At 41.6% G+C, this 26,948-nt stretch overlaps 1 protein-coding gene across 1 annotated transcript in view; it reads left to right on the forward strand.

Annotated features, from left to right (window-relative positions):
- Positions 1-24,063, forward strand: part of LOC140205526 (uncharacterized) — a 63,250-nt gene extending 39,187 nt beyond the window's left edge. Inside the window, exons 5-8 of the mRNA XM_072273148.1 lie at positions 9,412-9,565; positions 10,189-10,334; positions 19,819-19,929; positions 22,276-24,063. Coding sequence (XP_072129249.1) covers positions 9,412-9,565; positions 10,189-10,334; positions 19,819-19,929; positions 22,276-22,479 — 615 coding nt within the window. The 3' untranslated portion in view covers positions 22,480-24,063. The remainder of the gene's footprint in view (positions 1-9,411; positions 9,566-10,188; positions 10,335-19,818; positions 19,930-22,275) is intronic.
- Positions 24,064-26,948: the final 2,885 nt, after the last annotated feature.

Genomic DNA, 26,948 nt, shown 5'->3' on the forward strand with positions numbered 1-26,948 from the left:
TTATATGTGTTATTAATAATCCCTTAGACCAGGCTCCAACTTAGCAAACTTCATAGTGGCCAAAAACACTGATGAATTGCAATCAATGTAACCTCTCATTGGGTTTCGTCCCGGACCACAGTAACAAGGGTCGTCCCATTCCGACTTAGTTTTCCCTCGCAAGGGCTTAGTAGGAGGGGGAGGGGTAGTAACCGCAGAGTTATTGCAAAACTTCCTACGGTACCCCACCATCCCAAGAGCCTTCTGAGGGCCCTCTTGTCTGTCGGGGTTGGGATGTCAGAGATAGCCTGCACTGTAGCTTGCATCGCTGCCAGCTGCCCCTGTGTCACCACAATTCCCAGATAAGTGACCTTCGTGTGGCCGAACTCATTTTTTTCAAGGTTCACTATCAAGCTGGCTTCAGACAGCCGTATTACATCGCCAATACACACCTCTGTGTTCGTCAGCCCTTTAGTCACTGAATTACTCATTCTATAGGGTGTTGCCCGCTAGGCTACCCTAGTGTAACAAGCACCACCCAACGTCCCAGTTCTTTGCATCGCATCGGGACAATCAAACACACGTGTGCGAGTCGTTTAATTACTTCTCCTAAAGAGTCGCTTTGTTCAGGGATTAAGGGAGAGACTTTGTCAGCAGAGCTGGCCAAAACAATAGCCTTCTCCCATCTGGTCAATACCATACTCATCTTTTCAAAATGGTTTTTTTCTCTTATCAGGGGGCCCCTAGCTTCATTGATTTCCGCGCTAACACCAACTAGGTTTGTTAGCATATCAAAAGCCTGTGACCATCTCAGTTCGCGTCGGCCATAATCAATAACATCCTTCCCCCTGGGCAGCCGGTAAACCTCTTTCATGATTCCACCAACTGTTTCCTCCAGCACCGCAAAATGTCCACCGGGGGGTACCTTGTGGACCAGGTTAAAAATCTCATCCTCATAACTCTTTTGCACCACCCCCCATTCCTCATCTGCGGGTACGGTACTTGGTTTCCCTTTCTTCCTTAGCACTTCCTCCTCCACACAATAGCCTACTAGTTCTCTTGTTAATTCTGTGTCAGAGAGAGCTGTCTCCGCCAAAACCATCAGCCCCTCGTCTCGCTCCTGCGCCTGCACAAATTCCTTCCTGGCTAATGCTAAGTCTGTCCCAGCTCCCTCACTACCTCTTGTTTCACTACACTCCTTCTTTTCACTTTCTACCCCTTCTCGTACAAGGCTGGCAGAAACGTCTCAGCTAAATTTACTACCGCAGTCCCGTGATGAACCTGTGAGTCCATGGGTGGGGCCTCAATGCTGGCAGGCTGACCTGTCAATCTCACTGCTGGGAACACGATTCCCCCGGCAAGGTCATTACCGAGCAAGACTTCCACGCCTTTCATCGGTAATTCGGGCCTCACCCTGATCGTGACTAGTCCAGAGACCAGGTTGCTTTGTAAGTGTATCTGGTGCAAAGGGACGGCCTCTGTCCTTCCCCCAATACCTTTGACCTTGACCTCCCCAGTCTCGGTCTCTGAGCTAAACTCTAATACACTCTTCAGTATTAGTGATTGACACGCTCCCGTGTCTCTCCAGATCCGCACTGGAACTGGTTTTAACCCCTCCTTCACCGACACCAATCCGGCTGAGATAAACCTCTCGCGCCCTTCCTGAACTTTGGCAGACCTGTCCTGTCCTAGCGGTTCGTTTACCAGCTCGATACAGCCAGTCAAAATCGCCGTTTTTCCTTTTCCCGTCTCCTTCTTTGGGGCAAAGCACCTGGATGCAAAGTGTCCGACTTTCCTGCAATTATAACAGACGACCCCAGGAGACTTCCTACCAGACTGCTCCCGGTCTGCCTTATCCTTCTCACTAGTCCCCGGCTTACTTTCTGACTTTTCTGGCGGACTCTCCCCGCCGTTCTGACTACCCTTCTGGTAGCCTTTACTCGGGGCAAACTTCATTTTATGCGTCAGCGCATACTCATCCGCTAACTTAGCAGTTGCGGCTAATGTGGCTGCCTCTTTCTCATCTAGGTAGGGTCTCATACCCTCAGGGACACAACCTTTAAACTGCTCAATCAGGATCAGCTGTAGCAGTCTGTCATAATCCCCCTCTACCCCCTTCGAGGCGCACCAACGCTCACAATATGTCTGCATCTCACGGGCAAACTCTAAATATGTGCAGTCCCACTGCTTCCTCGCATTCCGGAACCTCTGCCGGTATGCCTCCGGGACCAACTCATAAATCCTGAGGATGGCCTCCTTCACCACCTCATACCTCTAGGCATCTTCCGCGGACAAAGCTGAGTAAGCTTCTTGGGCTTTCCCTTTCAGTACACTCTGAAGCAAAACAGCCCACTTATCCTGACGAAGGGTCTCGGCCTGAAACGTCGACTGCACCTCTTCCTAGAGATGCTGCCTGGCCTGCTGCGTTCACCAGCAACTTTGATGTGTGTTGCTTGAATTTCCAGTATCTGCAGAATTCCTGTTGTTTCCACTTATCCCTCGGCCAGCCCTGATTTGTAACAACTTTTTCGAAATGGAGAAAGTACCGATCCACGTTGGTATCGTCAAATGGGGGAACCAGCCTAACCTCCTGGGTCGCCCGGAACCCTCCACCTTGGTTCGGCACAGGCCCCTGCTCTGCCCTTATCTTTAACTTCTCCAGCTCGAATTCCCTTTCCCTCTGTTTCTCCTCTTGCTCCAACTGTCTGTCTGTCTGTCTCTCTCTCTCTCTCTCTCTCTCTCGCCTTTCTAACTCTCTCTCCTTCTCGCTCCAACTGCCGTACCCAGAACTCGTGCTCGAGTCTCAGTTTTTCAAGCTGCACCTGTACCGCGTTTCCGGCAGGTTTTTCAATAGACACCACCTCCAGCTCGCCTTGGGGAAACACACCCTTAGATACATAGTGCTCTATGATAGCTCTGTGTATCTCCTCTCTCCTCATTGTCGACTTCCCCTTAGCAAGATTCAACCGTTTGGCCACAGCTACCAATTCCGATTTCCTGGCATCCTCTAATGCCTCCAAGGTCGGCACCTTTATAATTTCCTCAGCCTCCATTTCTGCTGTTTGTCTTTTCTTTCTTACGGGAATTTTGACCCAATTTACTCCGTCCCAAATTTAGCGTTCAAAATCGCAGACGAGAACCCCACTTATGTTACGTACCCCGTAACTGGGTTGCCAAACCAGCAGAAATGGATCACTCAGTTGGAGTCTGGATTACTAGAACTAAGAAAGTTTTATTAAAGAAACAAGCAACACAGTACTCTAATCAAAAGGATAATGAATGCAACAGTTCAGCAATGATAAACATACATGTACACAGAATTAAGATAACAGGATCAATCAAGCTCTATCGTTGTCTAGGGGTAAATGACCAGTTTCAAAGTGACGCAAAGTTCAGTTCAATTTAGTTCAGTTCAGTTCGCAGTAATTGCTGCCGTGGTGATGGACAGTGGGGAGAAGGAGAGAGAGAGCAAAAACGAATGAATATTCAAAACGGCTTCCACACAGACCTTCACAGTCAGCTTTCAGGCGAGCCCTTTGTGATGTCATCTGAGGTCACCGACCGTGACCCCTCCATTTCCAGATACGATCGTTTCCCTGCAGTGACCCCGGCACCCAGGCAAGGGTGGACACACACCAGGTTCCCGCTGATTGTGCCTTTCCTCCCTGAGCGTCTATGGCTTGATCCCGCGACCAGCCGTCCAAAAGCTCCCACCGACTTGTGAGAGGCGCACCGCTTCCAGGGTCTCGTTACCTCGGGTGTCGTGTGTGTGTTGCCTTAGCCAACCTGTCCCTTTTTATCCCCCTGCTGGGGTATCGCCTGTCCATCACTTCAAACAGTTCAGGGTTCAAAGGGGGAGCCGATCTTGACAGCTCTCCTTCCGTTAAACTCTCCCGTCCCTTCATTACACATCTCCAAATGCTGCTCCATTGTTTTCCTTATCTCTCTCTCTTCTGAAGACAGGTGGCAGACCAACTGCTGATCCCACTGGTGCCAGCACAGGACAGCTACATCTTAATCTATGTGTATTCTTGTCACAGTACTAATTTTAATAAATGGATTAGATTGATATATAAAAGCCCTATTGCCACTGTTATCACTAATAACTGTAGATCCCCCTTTTTCCAACTTTCTCGGGGTATGAGACAAGGATATCCGTTAAGTCCTCTGTTATTTAACTTGATGTTGGAACCCTTGGCTATTGCACTTCGTGAAGCTAAAAATATTCAAGGAATTTCTATAAATGGGACTATTCATAAGATCTCCCTTTATACAGATGATCTTTTGGTTTATATTTTGAATCCCGAAGAAACTATTCCAAGCTTATTGAAATTATTAAATGAATTTGGATTGTTTTCAGGATATAAATTAAACCTGCATAAAAGTGAATTATTTCCTTTAAATGATTCCGCTTCTATGTATGATAACATTCATTTAAAAGTTACGGATTCTTTTAAATATTTAGGTATTACCATTACTAAAAATTATGGAGACATTTATAGAGCTAATTTAGTTCCCTTAGTGGATTTTATGAAGCAATTTTTTTCTAGATGGAATCCACTTACACTTTCCTTAGTAGGTTGAATTCATGCAGTTAAAATGATGATTTTTCCAAAATTTTTATATGTATTTCAAAACATTCCTATTTTTCTAACTAAGGAGTTTTTTGATCAAGTTGACTCTATTATTTCATCTTTTGTTTGGAATAATAAAAGACCAAGAATTGGAAAATGTCATTTACAAAAATTAAAAAAGGATGGAGGGCTTACTTTGCCTAATTTAAGAATGTATTATTGGGCGGTTAATATACGTTATGCATGTTCTTGGTTGTATTTGGACCGATAAAAAGGAATGACCATCTTGGGTTGACTTGGAATTGAAAACTGAAACAATTTCATTTAGCTTCGTTATTAGGAGCTCCTTTGCCTGTACAATTAGCCAAATTCTTTTGCAATATCTTCAGGTCAGACATTTTTTACAAGAATATTTAAGTAATTTTCCATATATACAAGATTCTGACCTGTTAGACATCATTTTAAAAATGAACCCTTTAGTGAAAGGCTTTATTGGGAAAATTTATAATTTACTATTACAACAGGACAATTATCCTTTACTTAAGATCAAGCAAGATGGGGAAAGGGAACTTAATATGACCTTGATAACAGAGGATTGATTGTGAATTTTGAAGCTGGTTAACTCTTCTTCGATTTGTGCCAGTCATTATCTAATTCAATTTAAAATTGTACATCATTATTATTTGACGAAGGAGAGATTGTCTAAAATATTTCCTAATGTAAAAAATCAGTGTGATAAATGCAAAACTGAGATAGCTACATTGACACATATGTTTTGGTCATGATCTGTATTGAAACAATTTTGGAAATCTATTTTTTCTATAATCTCTAAAGCTTTAAGAATCAATTTACAACCTAATAAATTGACAGTCTTGTTTGGTATAATTCCTCAACATATTCACAGTATTTCTCTATCTGACCAATACGTAATTGCATTTGTCATATTATTGGCTAGAAGGGCTATTTTATTAAAGTGGAAAGATGCCTCTGCTCCCACTTCGATACAATGGTTCTCTCAGGTGATGTTATGTGTTAGTTTGGAAAAAATTAGAAGTCGAACTTTTGATCCTAAATTTGACTTTGAGAAAAGGTGGGGCTCTTTTGCCCGCTATTATCATTTGATTTGAGTTAATTAAGATGGTCCTTTTCTGATGCTTGGTTATATAAATTTGGTTGGCGGTTTGATGTCTTTTTTTTATGGAAGCTTGTATGGTGCATAGCTCCCGGTTTGTGCTCCAAATGGGTTTTTTCCCCTTTTTTTTTTTTAGTTATTAGGGGTTTTTCTCTGTTTTAGTTAGTAGGGGTTCTTTTTTCCTTCTTTCCTTTTTTCCATTAAAAAAAAGCTTTAATACTTTGTTTTTTGATTATTATTGATATACTGTTTAGCCTGGTTGATAGTTTAACTTTTACTCTACATATGGATATGTTATCTTGATTATTTTGATGTATTTTTCTCTGTTGTTGATTTTCAATAATAATTAATAAAAAGTTTTAAAGTATATGCCTGATATGAGAAGGGAGCTGAAAACGGCTTATGAATTAGCCAAGGTTGTGGCTGCCAAGCAGAATCAAGGAAATAAGAGGAGGTATGATCAAAAGGTTAGCTTCTCCCAATCTATTCTGGGAGACCAAATCCTCATGAAGAATTTGGGGCTACCTGGGAAGCATAAGTTGGCTGACCACTGGGCAGCTATGCCCTATGTAATGGAGAATCAGATGCCAAACGTACCAGTTTTCTGGGTGAAATCAGAGGATGAGAATGGGCCTGTCAAGATTCTCCACCGGAACCAACTTCTACCTCTGGATCAAGAGGTGCGGGTCGACCCGGAGCCTGACCTGGTCCCTACACCTAATAAGAGGACTTAGCAGCGATGTGGAGAGACTGAAGGACCAGCAGCTTGAAAGCTTAGACCAGCCCCCGCCCCTAAATGGGATTTGGACTCAGAGGATGAGGATGTGGTATATGTTGCCTTTTGCTAGCTCCCCACTGATTGAGGAAGAGATTCCTAACCCTTCTCATGCTGAGACACGTGAAATCGGGGGGACTATCTGTGGACCAGCTAGGTTTCAGCAGGATCGTGAAGAGGATTAAGCAGAGCTCAGCCAAGTAACAGGTGATCCAAGTTGCAGAAGGACGCAAGTGATAGACCAGAGGAGGCCTCACAATATAGACCAGAGGTATCCCAAGGACTGTCTGCAACTGAAGAAGTAGATGGTGGGGTGAGGAGGTCTCAAAGAATCAGGATATCCCCAGATAGGTTGGCCTATGTAGCACCAGGGGAGCAGAGTGCTATGGCTATATCCCTAGTGATACATGACACTACCCTTTACAAATGGATTGGAGGTGCTGGCATCATGGAATTCCTTTAAAAGCGGTGGAATTAAGATGAGGTGACAAATTATTTCAAGGTCATGAAATAATGGAGAGTGTAATGTCCTGGTTCATATTTTTTTTTACTGTTATGCTGTATGTATTTCATTTTGCACTGTTCTTGGCGAGCTGCTTGTTTTCCGCTTACGTTTGGGTTAATGTTGAAGATAAGAGGCGAGGAGACAGGACTGCCATCCAATTAGGATGGTCAAATTGAAGGGGAAGTTTCTCTGGTGAGGAACACTCAGGCTGGGCTTGGGGTCGTTTTCTCATGTGGTTTGAGAGAAAGGAAGAGAGAAGACGCTGGAGAGAAAAGAAGAGGTCATAGGATTCGACCCGGAGCAGGACCGGGGTGAGATCGGTTGAGGATCGGTGACCTGTGGGAAGCCATGAGCTCCAACTTGTGCATCTTAGACTGTTGCATTAATCTGGGCCCGTTTCTTTTTTTGTTTCTTTTCTTTACTAACCCTTTAGTCAAATTAAGAATTATAAAGCTAAATTGTTTAATTGTTTGCAGTGCACTGTCTGTTATTTCGGGGCACTCATTTGTAACAGGGTAACAAAGTACTCAGCATCCACACAGACAGGGGGTTTGGGGTGGGCTCACGCCTCAATCTCACACATTTGGCGGGACTGGAGATTGTCTTCCCTAGACTCACGCAGCCGAGGAACCAGAGTGTTTCAGTAGCAAAAGGGCGAATGTAACAGATGTTCCACTATGTCAAAGTTCAAACTATAGTTATTATCTTAGTACTTACATATCACCACATGCAACCCTGAGATTCTTCTTATGCAGGCATAGTTAGCAAATCTCTTGACCAGTAACTGTAAACAGGATCAATGGACAACAAACTGTGCAATCCAAATACAAATAAATAGCAATAAATAACGAGCATGAAATAACAGGGTAAAGAGTCCTTAAAGTGAGACCATCGGCTGTGGGAACACCAGAAGTAGAATGAGTGCAGTTAACCCCATTTGTTCAAGAGCCTGATGGTTGAGGGGTAGTAACTGTTCTTGAACCTGGTGGTGTGAGTCCGGAGGCTCCCCTACCTTCTACCTGATGGCAGCAGTGAGAAAAGAGCGTGGCCTGGGTGGTGAGGATCTTTGATGATGGATGCTGCTTTTCTACAGCAATATTTCATGTAGATGTGCTCAATAGTTGGGAGGGTTTTACCTGTGATGTACCGGGCTGAATCCACTACCTTTTGGAGGATATCTGCTTGAAGTCATTGGTGTTCCCACACCAGGCCATAATGCAAAAGGTCAATACACCTTCCTCCACACATCTGTAGAATTTTGCCAAGGCTTTTGCTGACATGCCAAATCTCCTCAGACTCCTGAGGAAGCAGAGCCATGTCGTGCTTTCTTTGCTATTATATGTAAATGATGGTTCCAGGGCAGCTCCTCTGAGATAGTGACACCCAGGAATTTAAAGTAACTGACCCTCTCCATCTGTTATCTTCCAGTGATTATTGGCACATGGACCTCTTGCATTAAATCTTGAAGTTCATTTTCATTGACTTCAGTGGAATTAGAGTCCGTCATTTAAACTCTACATCCGACTCTCAATCATTTAAATTTAGTCCTAGGAGCTGAGGATTAATTATAGCCATACAGCATGGAAATCAGCCCTTCAACCCCAGTGGTCCATGGCAACTGTATTGCTCAACCAGTTAGTCCCATCTGCCCCTGTTAGGCCTGTAGTGCTCAAACTCTCTTATCCATGTATTTAACTAGATGGCTTTTAAATGTTGCCAATGAGCCCACTTCAACCACTATTTCTGATGGCTCATTCCAAATATATACCACATTATATATGAAGAAGATGCCAAAATATCCTTTTTAAATCTCTAGCCTCTGGTTTTAAACTTAAGCCCTCTTGCTTTTAGCACACTCTGTATTGGAAAATGTCTGTATTTTCACATTGTCTGTGCACTCATGATTGTCATTTTGCTTCCTACCGCTAAGTCAATGCTGAATCCAATTCACCAATCTAGTTTAAACCATGCTGTTTCTCTGCATTACGTCCATGGCCTTTACACATTCATACTCATACTGAGAATGAAGATGACTGTGACTGAAAAGAAATGAACAAATTAACTTCTGATATTTTTTTAGATCAGAAAAATATTGATTCCATAAAATTGTAATTGCACAACAAGAAGTTGCAACTTTGTCTCCAACAAGCTCCATCCAAGGAGATCCTTCTTGAACATGCTGCTTCACGCATGACTACCAGCTCAGTATTTAATCAGGACTCAAAATGTTTAACATATAATCTTAATCTTTAGCCTTTGTAATGATTATTGAACAATCATATATTTAGTAAGTCATTAAATTAAATGATCTGAAATACTAGAAATCTAAAATATAAACCAAATCTGTGATGTAAAATACTTTTTAATATTAAAATTCGCATGATTACTTATTTTTCTGTATAAAATGAAGATTAAATACAAAGCTGTGTTGTTTCTTATATATTAGAAGTGGCCCATCAAAGAGGCTCCTGAGTTTTCAAATTCGATGGAGACACTCTTCAGAACTTGTGAGGAACTATCTATTAGAATTTTGAAAGTTCTGGAACTGAGCCTGGGTGTGGAGACTGATTTCTTTGTCAACAAGCACCAAAGGATGGGAAGTAAGTATCTATTTCAATGTAAATAAATCCGGTGAGTTTCTTCATTAGTCACCACTTCTACAATCATTCAGTCACCAATTCCACAGTCATTTAGTCACCACTTCCACAGACATTCAGTCTATGAGCTACTTGCTCACAAAAGTCATGGGTCTATAGTGTTTACAGAACAATGCCCAATAAGTAAGTGCCAGCTTCAGATGATGTGTGAAGGGTAGAAATTTGAGAAGAGTAAGGAAGGGAAAGATGACAATGTAATTATATAACACACACAGAATACTGTAGAAACTCAGCAGGTCAGGCACCATCTGTGGAAGTTAATAAACAATCAAAATTTCAGGCTGAGACCCTTCTTTATGACCTTTGACACCTAATTCAGCATGCATATAAACAGAGGAAGATCCAGAAAGTAGATCAGGACACATCCAATTTGTCCTCGCTTGCAGTTTAGGGATGACAACATCCCTAAACTGGCTTGTGTATCAGTAATCAACGGGAAATTAAACAGTTGGAGATAATGTTCACTGTTTTATTTGCTGGTGGTTAATAGAGATTGTATTTCTTTGAAACATGTCTTTGACTTTCAGAAAAAAATTCAAAAATGTCTATTATGTAATTTCTTAAAGCTATAATAAATTGTACAACCTTGCGGGCCTTAAATTACCCACCAGTACGGAAATCCTCTCTGAAGGAAAATCAGACACGATGTGGAGAACATTCTGATTTTGGAACATTCACTCTACTTTTCCAAGATAAAAATGGAGGATTGGAGGTATTTGTGATTCTTCATTTAGTTTCTCTGTTTATAACAAAAGAATAAACAAAATAAGTTGTAACACCTGTGTAGCACCCGTCTTATTGCGTGTGACTAGTCACCACACTCTTTGAGAAAATCAGACTACACAGTACTACACTAGGTGCTAATCCGCCATCAGAAGATTCTAGGTATTGGAAGGAGGCAGTGAATAGAAACCACACAATTCTGGAGGTAAGTTTTGTTTATAAGAAAAAAAAACAATATGTCCAAAATATTTACAGGAGCAGGAACAATTCAAAATTCAAACATTCTGTTTAGGTTCCAAATCATGGATACCAACCCAAAACAAATTCCTTTTTACTTAGTCATAGTCATACTTTATTGATCCCGGGGGAAATTGGTTTTTGTTACAGTTGCACATAAATAATAAATAGTCATAGAACCATAAATAGTTAAATAGTAATATGTAAATTATGCCAGTAAATTATGAAATAAGTCCAGGACCAGCCTATCGGCACAGGGTGTCTGACCCTCCAAGGGAGGAGTTGTAAAGTTTGATGGCCACAGGCAGGAATGACTTCCTATGACGCTCAGTGTTGCATCTCGGAGGAATGAGTCTCTGGCTGAATGTACTCCTGTGCCCACCATTATGTAGTGGATGGGAGACATTGTCCAAGATAGCATGCAACTTAGACAGCATCCTCTTTTCAGACACCACCGTGAGAGAGTCCATTTCCATCCCCACAACATCACTGGCCTTACGAATAAGTTTGTTGATTCTGTTGGTGTCTGCTACCCTCAGCCTGCTGCCCCAGCACACAACAGCAAACATGATAGCACTGGCCACCACAGACTCGTAGAACATCCTCAGCATCATCCAGCAGATGTTAAAGGACCTCAGTCTCCTCAGGAAATAGAGACGGCTCTGACCCTTCTTGTAGACAGCCTCAGTGTTCTTTGACCAGTCCAGTTTATTATCAATTTGTATCCCCAGATATTTGTAATCCTCCACCATGTCCATGCTGACCCCCTGGATGGAAGCAGAGAGATTCCTTTATTACTCTAATCTCTCTAACTAATTAGATCTAGTGTTATTTAAAAGTTTACAGACTAAACTTTCCATTTTACTTATCCCTAGTTAGTTAGAAACCTAAATATAATTGCTATTCTTAGGTATTAGAGTTAACTTCAGTTTCAGTTCCAGGCAGTATATCTACAAGTTTAAATTCAAATTCAAAAGTTATATATACATAGTTTAACTCTTTTCACAATTCTCCAACATCACAACTTTTAAACAAAGTAAATCTCATTCATTAACATATCAAAGTCTTTGCAAAAATAATCAGTTCTTGCAGAAAATCAAATTCGGATTCTTTGAATGAAAATAAACTTATACATCCAACTGTATTAAATCCTCTGTGTCATTACACATTCACCCCGCACTGGTTCGTGGAATCTTGTGTGGCTCGCCATCTTCTTTCTTGGTTCATTGGAACGAAATAGTTTATCATCCATGGCAAATCAATTCACAAACTTGTACAAAAACTTGACCAAATCCCTTGGTATGATTTTACAGAGCTGATCCCCATCTACACGGTAGGGATTTTGGACACTTGCCTCTGCCAATATTGTCTCATTATAGCTGCTGCATGTTATAGCTGTAGCTTCAATAAAGTAGTAAAGATACTCACTACTAACTCCATTCCTAACGGTTCATGCCTTCAGCTTCTAATCTTTGCTGCGCATCTCCTTGTCCACCCTATGTCAGCCATGCACCGCTCTCGCATAGCGTCTTTTTCCCAAATACTTCTTTTATCAAAAAAAAATTGGTAAACCTCGTATTCAGCCCTCTGCAGGAGGAGCTTTCTAACATTACATATCTGGGTTTAATTAGCCAGGTTACAAAGTCATCTCCAAAGTGCAAACATGTTCACAGACTTTGACACCTAATCTAGAAAACATGCAACCATAGGAAGGGCCGAAGTAGATCAGGAGCCACCATATTCGTTCTGGCTTGCAGGTTAGGGCCCTACAAGAGAAGCTGTTAAGTCTTTCTCTCACCATACATTACACTGAAGAGGTAGGTGGCTTTCGAACTCCAGGGCATTTATTTGTGTTGTTGTGTTGAACTTACTGTGAGTGTGAATCAACAAGTGTTTTAAGGTCAAGGACAAAAGAAGTGGAACATAGAATATTACAACACAATAAGACCCTTTGGCCTACAATGATGTACCGACCTTTTGGCCCTCTCTAAGATCAATCTAACCCTTCCCTTCTACAAAGATCATTTTTCTATCATTCATGTGCCAATTGAAGAGTTTCTTAAATCCCCTTAATGTACCAGCATGTAGACATGCAATAGGATAAGCCTTTCACTGTCTTCAGCATCATTCACTCAACATGTCCGAGCAACAGGGGAGCACACGGGCAACATCTTGACAAACTTTATTTTTGGGAATTCCAATCCTACCAATGACAGTGAAAATTATCACAATTAATAGGTTAAGGTAACTAAACTGGAGTTTTGGCAGTAAGCAAGAGTTTTAAATTTTCCCCAAAATTTAAAGAAATGGAAGACACATAAAAGATCATTGGAATGGTTATTTCCTGCACTGATTATGTTAGTGTCTCATTATTTGTGATATGATAGTAAATACCCTTATTCAGCAATAAATTTAATTTTCTTCTCCAAATATTATATTTCCTAATATACATTTTGACAAAAAAAAACCTGGTTACACTGAGGCACACTTAGCTTTGACCAGTGACCAATCTGTGGGATCAGAAGCTTGAGACAACGTAATCCACTAAGGTTTGCTGATCAAGTATATAAAGACAGTCACTTATGGCTGTTTTTTGGAGCTTTGACCAGTCAGCATTTGGGATTGATTTGCAAGAGCATATTAAAGCAAAGCAGGGGAAGCAAAGTGACCATTGTAGGAGTGGATTGGTTTTGAGGCTTTAGGTCCTTGAGGCTTCAGTCAGAGAAAGCAAAGTAAAGGCTGGGTAGAGTTCCCCCTCCCCCCCCCCCAGTTTATTGTTCTTTGTTCTTTATATTTGCTCATTCAGGACAGTAGAGATGCCAGGCAGGATAGCTGAATGCTCCTCTTGCAGGATGTGGGAAGGCAGGGAGTCCTCCAGTATCTCTGACAACTACACTCGTGAAAATTACATTCAGCTGCAGCTTCTAACAGTCCGCAATAAGGAGTTGGAGCTGGAACTGGATGAAGTCCGGATCATTTAGGAGGCTGGGGGGGGTGATAGATGGGACACATAGAGAGGTAGTTACGCCCAAGGTGCAGGGCACAGGAAACAAGGTGACAGTCAGGAAGGGGAAAGGGGTTAAAGAGCTAGTACAGAGTAACCCTGTGACCACCCCCCTCAACAACAGGTGTACCACTTTGAATACTGTTGGTGGGGGCGGCGGGGTTGCGGGGGATGAGCTAGTGTGCATCTCACAGCTGGTGCACGATCATCTATCTTCGCTGTCGACAGAATTTGAGCGTTATTTCCCCACCACAAATGACCCAAGACGTGCAAAGGAATGGGTCCGTGATCCATTTGTGAATGTTCGCAGTGAATCATCTATGTCAGTGTGGGAAGAATCTTTCGGAGGGTAGGCCTCAAAATTCCCGGCTTTGCCTGCTGTTGGCGACTGAGAAGGAGGTCGAATCGTTCGGATAGTGATGGCACTCAGTACTCAGTGTCGGAGAGCTCAGATAGCCACAAAAGCACTGAAAACGTTGCTTCCATATCCAACATCATATCTCTGCGAAGCGGAGTTTTCTGCAATGAATGCAATGAAAACTAAATTGTGGAATAGACTGGACATAGGAACCCCCTTCGAGTATCGCTGTCTCCCATCACCCCTCGATGGGACCGTCTTGTTGCAGGAAAACAAGACCAGGGCTCCCACTGATTCAGCGATATTGGTGCAAACAATAGGAATTCTGCAGATGCTGGAAATTCAAGCAACACACATCAAAGTTGCTGGTGAACGCAGCAGGCCAGGCAGCATCTCTAGGAAGAGGTGCAGTCGACGTTTCAGGCCGAGACCCTTTGTCAGGACTAACTGAAAGAAGAGCTAGTAAGAGATTTGAAAGTTGGAGGGGGAGGGGGAGATCCAAAATGATAGAAGAAGACAGGAGGGGGAGGGATGGAGCCAAGAGCTGGACAGGTGATTGGCAAAAGGGATACGAGAAGATCATGGGACAGGAGGTCCGGGAAGAAAGACGGGGGGGGGGGGGAACCCAGAGGATGGGCAAGGGGTATATTCAGAGGGACAGAGGGAGAAAAAGGAGAGTGAGAGAAAGAATACCCCTTGCCCATCCTCTGGGTTCCCCCCCCCCTTGTGTTTCTTCCCAGACCTCCTGTCCCATGATCCTCTCATATCCCTTTTGCCAATCACCTGTCCAGCTCTTGGCTCCATCCCTCCCCCTCCTGTCTTCTCCTATCATTTTGGATCTCCCCCTCCCCCTCCAACTTTCAAATCTCTTACTCACTCTTCCTTCAGTTAGTCCTGACGAAGAGTCTCAGCCTGAAATGTCGACTGCACCTCTTCCCAGTGATATTGGTGTGTTGCAATGATTTTATATGTTCATACGAGGAAAATATGTGCTGTGTGTTTAATATCCAAACATTACTTAAAATGTTATGATGCTATTGACCTATAAGTGACTTATAATTGACTTATCACTATATTCATGCAGGGAAAATATGCGCTGTGTGTTTAATATTAAATTCGTTTGATAAACCCTTTTAGAAACAAAATTGAGTGTATTTGCCACTTATAAGTGACTTATAGTTGACTTATCACCCCGTCGGCCAGTCCGCAAGAATATTGTCAATATTAAACCGGTCCGTGGTGCAAAAAAGGTTGGGGACCCCTGACCTAGCAGAAGAAAGTTGTAGCATTCTGGTCTCTGGCACAGAGTCTATCTCTGTGACTCAGGACGGAAGGGAGAGAAGAGTCGAACTGTGGTGATGGGGAATTCATTAGTCAGGGGAAAAGAAAGGAGGTTCTGTGGACAAGAACGAGATTGCCGGATGGTATGCTGCCTCCAGGGTGCCAGGGTCCAGAACATCTCAGATTGAGTCCTTAGCATTCTTAAGTGGGAGGGTGAACAGCCAGACATTGTGGTCTGTGTAGGTGCCAATGACATGGGTAGGATGAGTGAAGAGGTTCTGCAAAGGAAGCTACATGCTAAGTTAAAGGGCAGGACCTCCAGGGTTGTGATCTCAGAATTGCTACCTGTGCCACGTGCTAATAAGGCCAGAACTAGGAAGATCATACAGTTTAACATGTACCTAAGGAGTTGGTGTGGGAGGCAGGGCAAAAGATTTTTGGATCATTGGGCTCTTTTTCAGGAAGCATGGGACCTGCACAGAAGAGACTGTCTACACCTGAACCGGAAGGGGACTAGTATCATTGCAGGAGGGTTTGCTAGTGCTGCACGGTGGGGTTTAAACTAGGGTTGCAGGGGGATGGGAACCAGAGTACCAGAACAACTAGTGGAGAGGTTGTGCAGTAAGATGTTTGTAAGATCTCAGACAAAGTCAGGAGTCCAAAGGTTGAGCATGGTGCGACTAGTGTCCTGAGCTGCATACATTTCAATACAATAACTATCACAGGAAAGGTGGAGGAGCTCAGGGCATGGATCAACACCTGGAATTATGATATTGTAGCCGTTAGTGAGACTTGATTGCATGATGGGCAGGAACGGTAGCTCAATATTATGGGGTTCTGTTGTTTTAGATATGACAGAGTGGGAGGGATTAAAGGAAGAGGGGAGGCATTACGAGTCAGGGAAAAAGTCACGGTGGTGCTCTCAGAAACAAGAGATTATCTGCAGAAGCCGGAAATCCAAGCAACACACACAAAATGCTGGAGAACTCAACAGGCCAGGCAGCAACTATGGAAAAGAGTAAAGAGTTGATGTTTCAGCCGAGACCCTTCAGCCAGTCCTGATGAAGGGTCTTGGCCTGAAATGTTAACTGTACTCTTTTCCATAGATATGGCAGTGCTCCATCAGTTCAGACTGGAGAACTTGTCCAGTGAGGCACTATGGTGGAAATGAAAAATCAGAAAGGTATGATCACATTAATGAGGCTATACTACAGACAGCCCAACAGTCCAAGGGATTTAGAGGAACAAATTTGTAGAGAGATTGCAGACTGTTGCAAGGTACATAAGGTTGTTATAGTGGGTGATTTTAACTTTCCACATATTGACTAGGACTCCCATCCTGTAAAAGGACTAGAGTTTGTCAAATGTTTTCGGGAAAGTTTCCTTAACCAATACACAGAAGTCCCAACAAGGGAGAGTGCAATACTGGATCTGCTATTAGGGAATGAGACAGGTCAAGTAACAGAATGATTATAGTGCTATTAGTTTCAAAGTAAATATGGAAGAAGATAGGTCTGGTCCGCACGTTGAGATTAATGAATTGGAGAAAGGCCAATTTTGATGGTATCAGAAATGATCTGGCAAATGTGGATGTCAAAGGTGTATTTGGTAAGTCGGAGACCTACAGAAGTGAAACTTTGAGAGTACAAATCTTGTATGAGCCTGTCAGAATAAAAGATAAAGATAACAAGGTGTAGGGAACCTTGGTTTCAAAGATATATTAAGGCTCTGGTTCAGAGAAACAAGGTGCATAACAGGTACAGGCAGGTAGGAGGAAATGAGGAGAAAGAAATCCAGAAGGCTGAAAGAAGGGATGAGGTTGCCCTGGCAAACATGATGAAGAAGAATCCTAAGGGATTCTACAGGTATGTTAAGAACAAAAGGATTGCAAGGGTCAAAATTGGTCCTCTAGAATATCAAAATGGTAATCCATGTGCGCAGCCAAATCAGATGGGGGAGATATTAAATGAATTTTTTGCATCTGTATTTATGCAGGGGACGGTCACAGAGTCTATAGAAGTGAGGCAAAGCAGCACCAACTTCATGGATGGACCGTATAGAGCAGTGGTCCCCAACCACTGGGCCGCGGGCTAGTACCGGGCGCAAAGCATGTGCTACCGGGCCGTGAGGAAACGATATGAGTCAGCTGCACCTTTCCTCATTCCCTGTCACGCACTGTTGAACTTGAACATAGGGTTGCCAACTGTCCCATATTTGCCGGGACATCCCGTGTATTGGGCTAAATTGGTTTGTCCCATACAGGACCGCCCTTGTCCCGTATTTCCCCTGCTAAGGTAGAGCGTTCCTATGAAACATTCCGTGCCGAAATGGCATGAAGCAAAGAAGCAATTACCATTAATTTATAGTGGGAAATTTTTTGAGCATTCCCAGACCCAAAAAATAACCTAACAAGTCATACCAAATAACACATAAAACCAAAAATAAATAACACTAACATATAGTAAAAGCAGGAATGATATGATAAATACACAGCCTATATAAAGTAGAAATGTATGTACAGTATAGTCGGGAAGATGAAGGCAAAACTGATTTGTGGGGAAAAAATTGGCACGTACGTTCATGCGCATGTCACGCATGCACACACAGGTGCCCGCAGAAGGCTTCATGGTCATGGTAGTCTTTCCTGGGGTAAAATGTCCCGGGATTTGACTGCTACTTTTGTCCCTTATTTGGGAGTGAGAAAGTTGGCAACCCTAACTGTAAAAGACATGTTGAGGTGAGTTTAACCCTACTTGAACACCTCCCCCCTCCACCGGTCGGCCAGTCCGCAAGAATATTGTCAATATTAAACCGGTCCGCGGTGCAGAAAAGGTTGGGGACCCCTGCTATAGAGATTACAAAAGAGGAGATATTTGCTGTCCTGAGGCAAATCAGGGTGGATAAATTCCCTGGGCCTGACAAGATGTTCCCTCAGCCTCTATAGGAGGCAAGTGCAGAGGTTGCAGGGGCCCTAGCAGGGATATTTAAAATACCCTGAGTGACAAGAGAGGTACCAAAGGATTGGAGGATAGCCAATGTTGTACCACTGTTTAAGAAATTCTCTAAACATAAACCAAGAAATTATAGGCCATTGAGTCTGACATCAGTTGTGGGAAAGTTATTGAAAGGCATTTTATAAGTATTTGGGTAGACATGGACTGATTAAAAATTGACAGCATGGCTTTGTGTATCATAGGTCATATCTAACCAATCTTATAGATTTTTTTTGAGGAACTTATCGGGAAAGTGGATGAAGGCAATGTGGTGGATGTTGTCTACATGGATTTTAGCAAGGCATTTGACAAAATTCTCCATAGCAACTTGGTCAAGAAGGTTCAGTCACTTGGCATTCAAGATGAGGTAGTAAATTAGCCTAGACATTGCTTCTCCAACAAAGCCAGTGGAGTGGTAGTAGATGATTGCCTCTCTGACTGGAGGCCTGTGACTAGTGGTGTGCCACAGGGATTGAAACTAGGTCCTTTGTCATTTGTCAACTCTTGCAACGATCACAATGATGAGCCGTTAACTGGATCAGCAAATTTGCGGCTGACACCAAGAGTGAGGGTGTAGTGGGAAGCAAGGAAGGCTATTATGGCTTGCAGGGGGATTTGCATCAACTGGGAAAGTAGGCTGAAAAATGGCAGGTGGAATTTAATGCCAACAAGTGTGAGGTTTTGCACTTCAGTAGGACCAACAGGGTAGGTCTTACACAGTGAACGGTAGGGCACTGAGGAGTGTGGTAGAACAAAGGGATCTGGGAATACAGGTCCATAATTTATTGAAAGTGGCATCACAGGAAGATAGGATCATAAAGAAAGCTTTTGGTACATTGGCCTTCAAAAATCAAAGTATTGAGTACCGGAGATGGGATGTTATGTTGAAGCTGTATAAGACATTGCTGAGGCCTAGTTTGTAGTATTGTGTGCAGCTTTGGTCACCTACCTACAGGAAAGATCTAAACAAGGTTGAAGGAGTGCAGAGAAAACTTACAAGGATGCTACTGGGTGTGGATGACCTGAATTATAAGGGAAGATTGAGAAGGACTCTATTCTTTAGAATGTAGAAGACTGAGAGGAGATTTCATAGAGATATACAAAGTTATGAGGGGCAGAGGAAAGGTGAATACAAGTAGGCCCTTTCCCCTGAGTTTGGGTGGGACTACAACCAGAGGACATGGTTTAAGGAGAACATGAGGGGTTGTGAGAGTGTGGAATGAGTTGCCAGCACAAGTGGTGCATGCGAGCTCGATTTTAACATTTAAAAGAAGTTTGGATAGGTACATGAATAGTAGGGGTATGGACGGCTATGGTCCAGGTACAGGTCGAAGGGAGTAGACAGTTTAAATGCTTCCGGCACAGACTAGATGGGCCAATAGGCCTGCTTCTGTGCTGTACTTTTCTATAATTCAAAGACTCTATATGTAAACAGGAAAAATTAAACCAAAAAAAACCCCAGAAAATGTCAGAAATAATCAGATATGGCAACATGTGTGGAGGGATAAACAAAGTTATAATTTCTGATTTGTCATCAGAATTGGAAAGAAATAAAGTGAATGCTGCTGCTGTTTAACCTGTTTGAATGTTTGTGTTCCAGGTAAACTCCAGGTCTGGCCAATACATCACTGCTCCCTACATTCCAAATACAGTTCTTTTCAACATAGCCAACATTCTGCAGAGGTGGACATCTGACAGATGGCCTTCCACAGTGAGTCACACAACCGTCATTTTATTACAGTGATTATAGAATTGATATTATTTTAGCAATAGTATTAGGTAATTTATTTTATTGATCGACTTTCAAACGCTTTCTCTTCATTGAGAAATTTATCCATATGACACTCTTTGAAAATTTTCCCTTTAGATTAACTAGTCAGGTTTTTTTGAAATTTGTTTTAAACCTCAACTTGAATTTTCCACTTGGACACAAGTGCCTGTTAAGAGGAACGCGAGTATCTGATCAAAAAAGAAAATAATTCCCGGACAGAAGCCTGACCTGAAAATTAAGAATGGAGAACAATGGGGATCCAGCCTTATTAAAACAGCAAAATCAGAACAATCGATTATAATGGGAGCTAAGGTTGCAAAGCAGAATATGTTGTTAAAGGTAACCAGTGTAATTCCTTACGAGTTTGTTGTTCAGGAAGTACAATGCATCACAATTCATCAGATCGCTTGACACAATTTGAAACTAGTGCAGAAGGTAACAACAATTGTTTAGATCCTCAGAATGCATTTGCTCTGCAGTCCATTTATCCAAGGTCCTGACCACAGATTGAAATGAACATTTTCAATTGGAAAATTAATGTTCTGGTTGTCACAAAATCATCTGGCAAAGTGAAGAATGGAAAAAGGGCTTCAATGATACTGAAAATCACAAAATACCATCGGGAGAGTAGAAAACCTCCTTTACATCTGAGAGACTCTGTAGCAAAGTAATAAAAATACAGGGAGCAACAGAATTGTTTTCCTACTAAACTCAAGGCTATTGAGGGTGAGCAGTTCAGTAAAATTCAGCCACCTGGGAAAATAAAGTAACTTTTTCTGGATGTGCCCATTATTAACTCTAAATATTATTACCTGTTCCAGACTCAGTAATGCAGGATCTTTACTATTCCTATGTTTTGAATCATATAATTCATCTCTATTGTTTTTACAGTTAATTGGGGTTAAAATAGCCAGTCAGGAACTGACAATTAGTCAATACCTTAGCCACCTGATATGTAGCTAATGCTGAAACAGTGGCATTGCTTAAGCATGCAAATGTGTATGTCCAACAGCAGCTGTGGAACTTCCTCAACGAGCTTTCAAATGGAAATGTGATCTTTTAAAAAGCTAATTATGTTTTACTCAACCCACATAATTGAAACTGGATATCTAGTCATTTACAGTACCTCATTCTTTTAAGTGGGATTCGGTTGCTTCTTGTCCTTACCTGTTTAATTGTGAGCATTGATGTGCAATTATCATCATGTTTTGAGTTAGTTATCCAAAGAAAAAGACTGACATAACAGACAACTGTGGCAGTTTCAGAATGTGCTCTTCAAAAACAAAACTATGCATGTAAGCATGATATCAAAAATAGTGGAATGAAAACCGTTCACAGGATTCCCAACTTCAAATCAAGAAAACCTATTCAAATAAGAGTCAAGGAAATTTATCTAGAGAGGGAGCGGGTCTACAATAAGATATGGATAATGAAGACTTGGCAAGGTTACGACTGAGAAAATGTAGTATCGTTGATAATGATCGTATCAAATATAATTGATTATGTAAGATTGAGCAAAAGGATAATGACAAACCAGGAACAACTCAACTGAACCAAGAAGAATTTTACTTGGCTGAAACATGATTAAATACTGTCAATTGAAGGTAAATTGTTGTCAGAGTTTCAGGTACAGTTGGATGATAGTTTCTTGAAACTCATTAAAGTTCGGGGAAATTGAACGAAACAAGCAGTAGAATGAAAGAAAAGTTGGAAAAAGATGTGGAAATATTTTGCTAGAAAATGAAACAACATTCATAAAGTAAGGGCATATTAAAAGCAAAGGAAGAGAAGTGTCCCAGACCTCAGGTGTGTAGTGTGTGAAATAATTTTGAGCGATGATGCTCAGGACTTTCCAGAATAATTCATTACCTTGAGACAAAACGATTGAATTGAACCAAAAAGCCAATGGAATGTGGCTTCTCAACATAAGTAACTGGATGTTGCAATAGTCTTAGGTGAAGGTACGTTGAAGCGTCATATCTCCTGGCCTACTGTATTCCCAAACACAAATAACCATTTACACAGGGAAAAACTTAATAAAGCGTTCAATGATAAATACCTTACATTTGGTCATGGGTGATAATGCAAATTTTATTGTTTACTTGAGTTATATTCATATATGCAGGGCTCATTCATAAAGAATTACAAGACTGTTTATTTCATAATTATCTTAAGTTTGAGTCCATTAAACCATTGAAACTCTCCTTGGCTTTTTAAAACAAGATGTAGAGTTGGTTACAAAAACAGAATATACAAGTGAAATAAATTGTTGTTTCTTTACTTCAGAAACATCGAGTACCAATTCCACAGACTGAAGACGCAATGAACACGACCAGACAGTCCCTGGCTTTCTTTGTTCATCCATCTCATGATGCAACAATTGCATGTTGTGATGGACTGGATAAATACCCACCCACCTCTTCTATCCAGTACCTAAAGGATATTCATAGTAATTTGTTTTACAAGGAATCCTATCCAACTACTGCTTGAATGGGATAGCGACTTATAGACATCTTTATGGCTTTGAAATTGCAGTAAAAGTTACCAAATGATTTCTTAACAAAACATTAATACACATATTCAACATGTTTTTCCAGCATATCGGGGCAACAGTGTCTGCATATGCACGTTTTATCTTTTGTCAAATTTCTGAACTATTTAGTGTTTTGGTTTAGGTTTCTTCATAGGCATTTCTATTGTGGAACTAAAGAAAGGGAAAAAATCAAAGCTATTTTATATATATCATTCGGCTTTCTTGTAATTCTTGAAAGACCTGCTGTCGTTGTTGCAGAAGATGAAGGGTCCATTTGCCCAACCCGACAACACTCCACCGTTTCATGGTAAATAGTGGTCACAACACACACTCCTCAGTATTCTCCAACAAAATTGCTAAATCCCTCACTGAGTACAGCAAAACGACTGAATGGTGCAGTCCTTCGGTGTTCTTGTGACCAAATCACAAGTACTGACATCACTCAGCAGTGTACTATTTTTCCAGTGAGGGAATGCTCACCTGTCTGCTCAGGCCCTAAATAATACCACAGCTGAGAAAGGCCGCCAGGATTTTAAATTTAATCATCTAGGAGAAAGAAGAAGCTTGAGAAAAGCTACAAATACATGTAAAAATAAACTCGTAAGATCAGCTTCTGCTACCATTTAATTATTTGCCCCCAAATACTCTGGATTGTTGTCTGGTTCTGTACACCATTATTATTTCAATATGGAATATTATCCATTTTTTGTGGATAATAATTCTCAGATTCACTCACTACCCATCTCTCCCCACCAATCTGGAGGCCAGATTTTCATTGACCCTGACAAAGGCCTGGCTCCCTCTCAGTTTGAGAGATTCAGCACTTGGCCAACTACTTCAATAGATGAACCCCAGGTAGGAGATTCCATTCCCAGCAGCACAGCGCAGCACAACCGGCTTTTTGGTGACTGTGGAGTACGAAAATCGCTGACTTAATGAATGGTAAGCATCTCCGTCAACACAGTAACATTCTGACTGACTGTCACTGGATTGGACAATCCAGCTCAAAATTATAGGAGATGAAGGCAAAATGAAGCATCATCAAAAGGTTTATTCAACACACAAAATTTTACAAGTTTTTGGAACCTAATTTCCCTTTTCCTTTTCAAACCATACGTATTTGTACAGTCTATTCGTAGAAGTTTGATTTAAAGATACAGAAATAGGTTACATTGACTATAACAAATAGCAGGATTTAGCCATGATTTTTCTTGAATGGCAACAAAAGGCTTTGCATTTATATAGTACTTTTTCCATCCCTATGAGGACACCTACCCCCCGCCCAAGTCAGAAAGACGTTTTACAGCTGTCATAAACTCAGCACACAAGGCTTTCACAAACAACTGTGTGATAATCTAATTTTAATGATGTTGTTTGAGCAATAAATTCTGCCACTTGGCAGACACCAAATAATATAATCTAAGGTTCGTGAAAACAGTGGTCCTGCAAATCTCCAATTCCAAGATAGATGAAGTAGACAGATTTGTATGTAACAATATGCATGCATGAAAGTATAGATACCAAATAAATTTTTCATTATACTTGGAGTCAATGTGATCATTTCTACAGCAGTATAACTGATGGTACTCTTAGTGCCTAGCAAAGATTTACGTGGTAAGTGAGTATGACCTCAGTTATTGGCAAGTATTCTAAGGGACCGGATGTATAAGTATTTGGATAGACATGGACTAATTAAGAATGTTGAGCTTGTCTTCATATGTGGTAGGTCATGTCGAACCAATCTTACAGTTTTTCGATGAAGTTACCAGGAAAGTGGATGAAGGCAAGGCAGTGTATGTTGTCTACATAGACTTTAGCAAAACATTTGACAAGGTCCTGTATGGGAAGCTGCTCAAGAAGGTTCAGTAGCTCGGCATTCATGATGAGGTAGTAAATACCGATTGGAGGTTTAATAGTTATACAAAATTAGGATGGGCATAAATTGAGTAAATGCAAGCATTCATGATGAGGTAGCAAATGTGGTATCATTGTTTAAAAAGGGTAGAGAAAGCAAGCAAGGAAATGACAGGCTAATGAGTCTGACATTAGCAGTGGGAAAATTGCTAGAGGGGATTCTGAGGAACATTAGCTACGGATATTTAGAGAGACAAGGGTCTAATTCAGGACAGTTAGCCTAGATTATGCATAGGAAGCAGTGTCTAACAAATCTCTTGAACATCTTCAGAGGAGGTAACTAAGATGTTAGGTGAGCATAGAATTGTAGATATTGTTCCATGGACTTCTGCAAGGCCTTTGACATGATCCCTCAAAGCAGACTAGTCTGGAGAGTTAGATCACATGGGATCCAGGGGAAGATAAAGGAGTATCTTGATGGTAGGAAGCAGAGGATGCTGCACGAGGTTTGCTTCTCAGATTAGGCACTTGTGTCTCGTGGTATGCCCCAGAGGAAAGTGCTGAAATATAAACAATTTGGATGTGAATGTACAAGACATGGATAGTAAGGTTACAAATGTTACTAAAATTAGTGCTGTTGGTGATAGTGCAAAAAGTTATGAAAAATTATAGGTGTATCTTAATCAGCTAGATTTCTAGCCTGAGGATAAGCAAATGGCCTATCATCAACTTTGCCTCCAACTTCGACTCTGCCCTCAAATTTACTTAGTCCACTTCTGACACCTCTCTCCTTTTCCTCAATCGTATCTCCATCTCTGGAAATGGTTTATCTACCAATTATCTTTTGTAAGTCCTACTGACTCTCACAGCTATCTGGACCGTACGTCTTCCCACAGTCACTTGCAAAAATGCCATCCCTTTCTTCCAGTTCCTCCGTCTCCACCAAATATGCCCTCGGGTTGAAGCTTTTCATTCCAGAATAACTGAGATATCCTCCTTTTTCAAATAAAGGGGCTTTCCTTCCTTCACCATCAATGTCCTCACCTGCAACTCTTCCATTTTACGGACATCTAGTTTGTTTTCTTTTGGTTGGTTCATTTTATTATCGGAGATTGTATGCACAATACAACTCTGAAAGTTTTCTTCTCCAGATAGCCATAGAATACCAAAAGCCAAATAAGTAGTTGAAAGAGAAACATCAATAACATCCCCCCCCCCACGGAAAAGAAAAAGAAACAAAAACTCACAAATCCTAAACCCCCAACCCCTCCCTCACACAGAAACTAACAGATCACCCAAACTCCCAGCCTGCTAATCCACAATAAGAAAGAATGAGTGAGAACACAAAGAAAACATAGAACCGAAAGAGGCCAATATGAATCACAGTCCAATCCATAAATCTCAAAACTGATAACATCCCCGAGAGCATTGGGACCCAAGGGGGCAGTGACTCGAACCAGCTACCCCTCCTACGGCACCAACTCAGACCAACAGCCTCTCCAACAGCAGCGACTCAAACCAGCAGTTCCTCTGAGAACAGCAACTCGAACCTGTGTCCCATCATGGGAAAAAAGTTAACAAATGGGAAAGAGTACAGGAAAGATTTACTGGGATGTTGCCTGGATCTGGGGATCTGGATTACAAGGTACGCTTGTGCAGAATAGGAACTTCTCCACAGAATGTAAGAGTTTGAGGGGTGATTTGATAGGATCTATAAGATGATGAGGGGCACAGACATGGTGAAAGAACATTACTTTGTTCCCCAGGAGGGAGTGTTAAAAGGGCACAGGTTTAACATCAGAGGCAGGTGGTTTAAAAGGCTATCTTTACACATGGAATGGTGCATATTTGGAATGAGATGCCATAACTCTCTTTTGCACCCTCTCCGTCTTGTCAATGTCTTTCCTACAATAGGAATCCAAAACTGTAAACAACACTCCAAGCATAGTCTCACTAATGACATATAACTGCAACATAATGTCCCTACACAAACTTGCCCTTACTGGTGAAGATCAGCATGCTAAGTGTCTTCTTCACCATACTTGTGTGGACACTTTAGACATACTTGTACTCCGAGGTCCCTCTGTTCCTCAACGCTCGTCAGTACCCTACCAGTCACTGTTTGTGTCCTAACCTGGCTTCGATGTCCTCACAGTTATCCAAGTTGAAACCCATCCACCATTCCTCAGTCCATCTTCATCACCAATCAAGATCTCTTTGGAATTCATTGTAACTGCTTCACTATCAATAACACAGACCACCAGTCAGAGAATCAGCCCTCAACCATCACTATCTGCTTCTTATCATTGAGACATTTTTGAACTCACCTTGCTAGCTCCCTGAGTTGCATGCAATCCTAACTTCTAGATAATGCTTCCCTGTGAGAGCTTGTCAATGGTTTTACTAAAGACAATATTGACAACATTCACTGCACTAGCTTCATTCTGTAATGGGAGCAACAAAACAAATATTTCTACAAGGTCACTATGATTTCTTCCCTGACTCCTTCCCCTTTTTGCCCATTCATTTGGAATATCAGATATTGTGGAATATTCACTTCCCAAACCAGTTC

The sequence above is a fragment of the Mobula birostris genome, chromosome 11 (genome assembly GCF_030028105.1).
Source record: "Mobula birostris isolate sMobBir1 chromosome 11, sMobBir1.hap1, whole genome shotgun sequence".
Lineage (NCBI taxonomy): Eukaryota > Metazoa > Chordata > Chondrichthyes > Myliobatiformes > Myliobatidae > Mobula > Mobula birostris.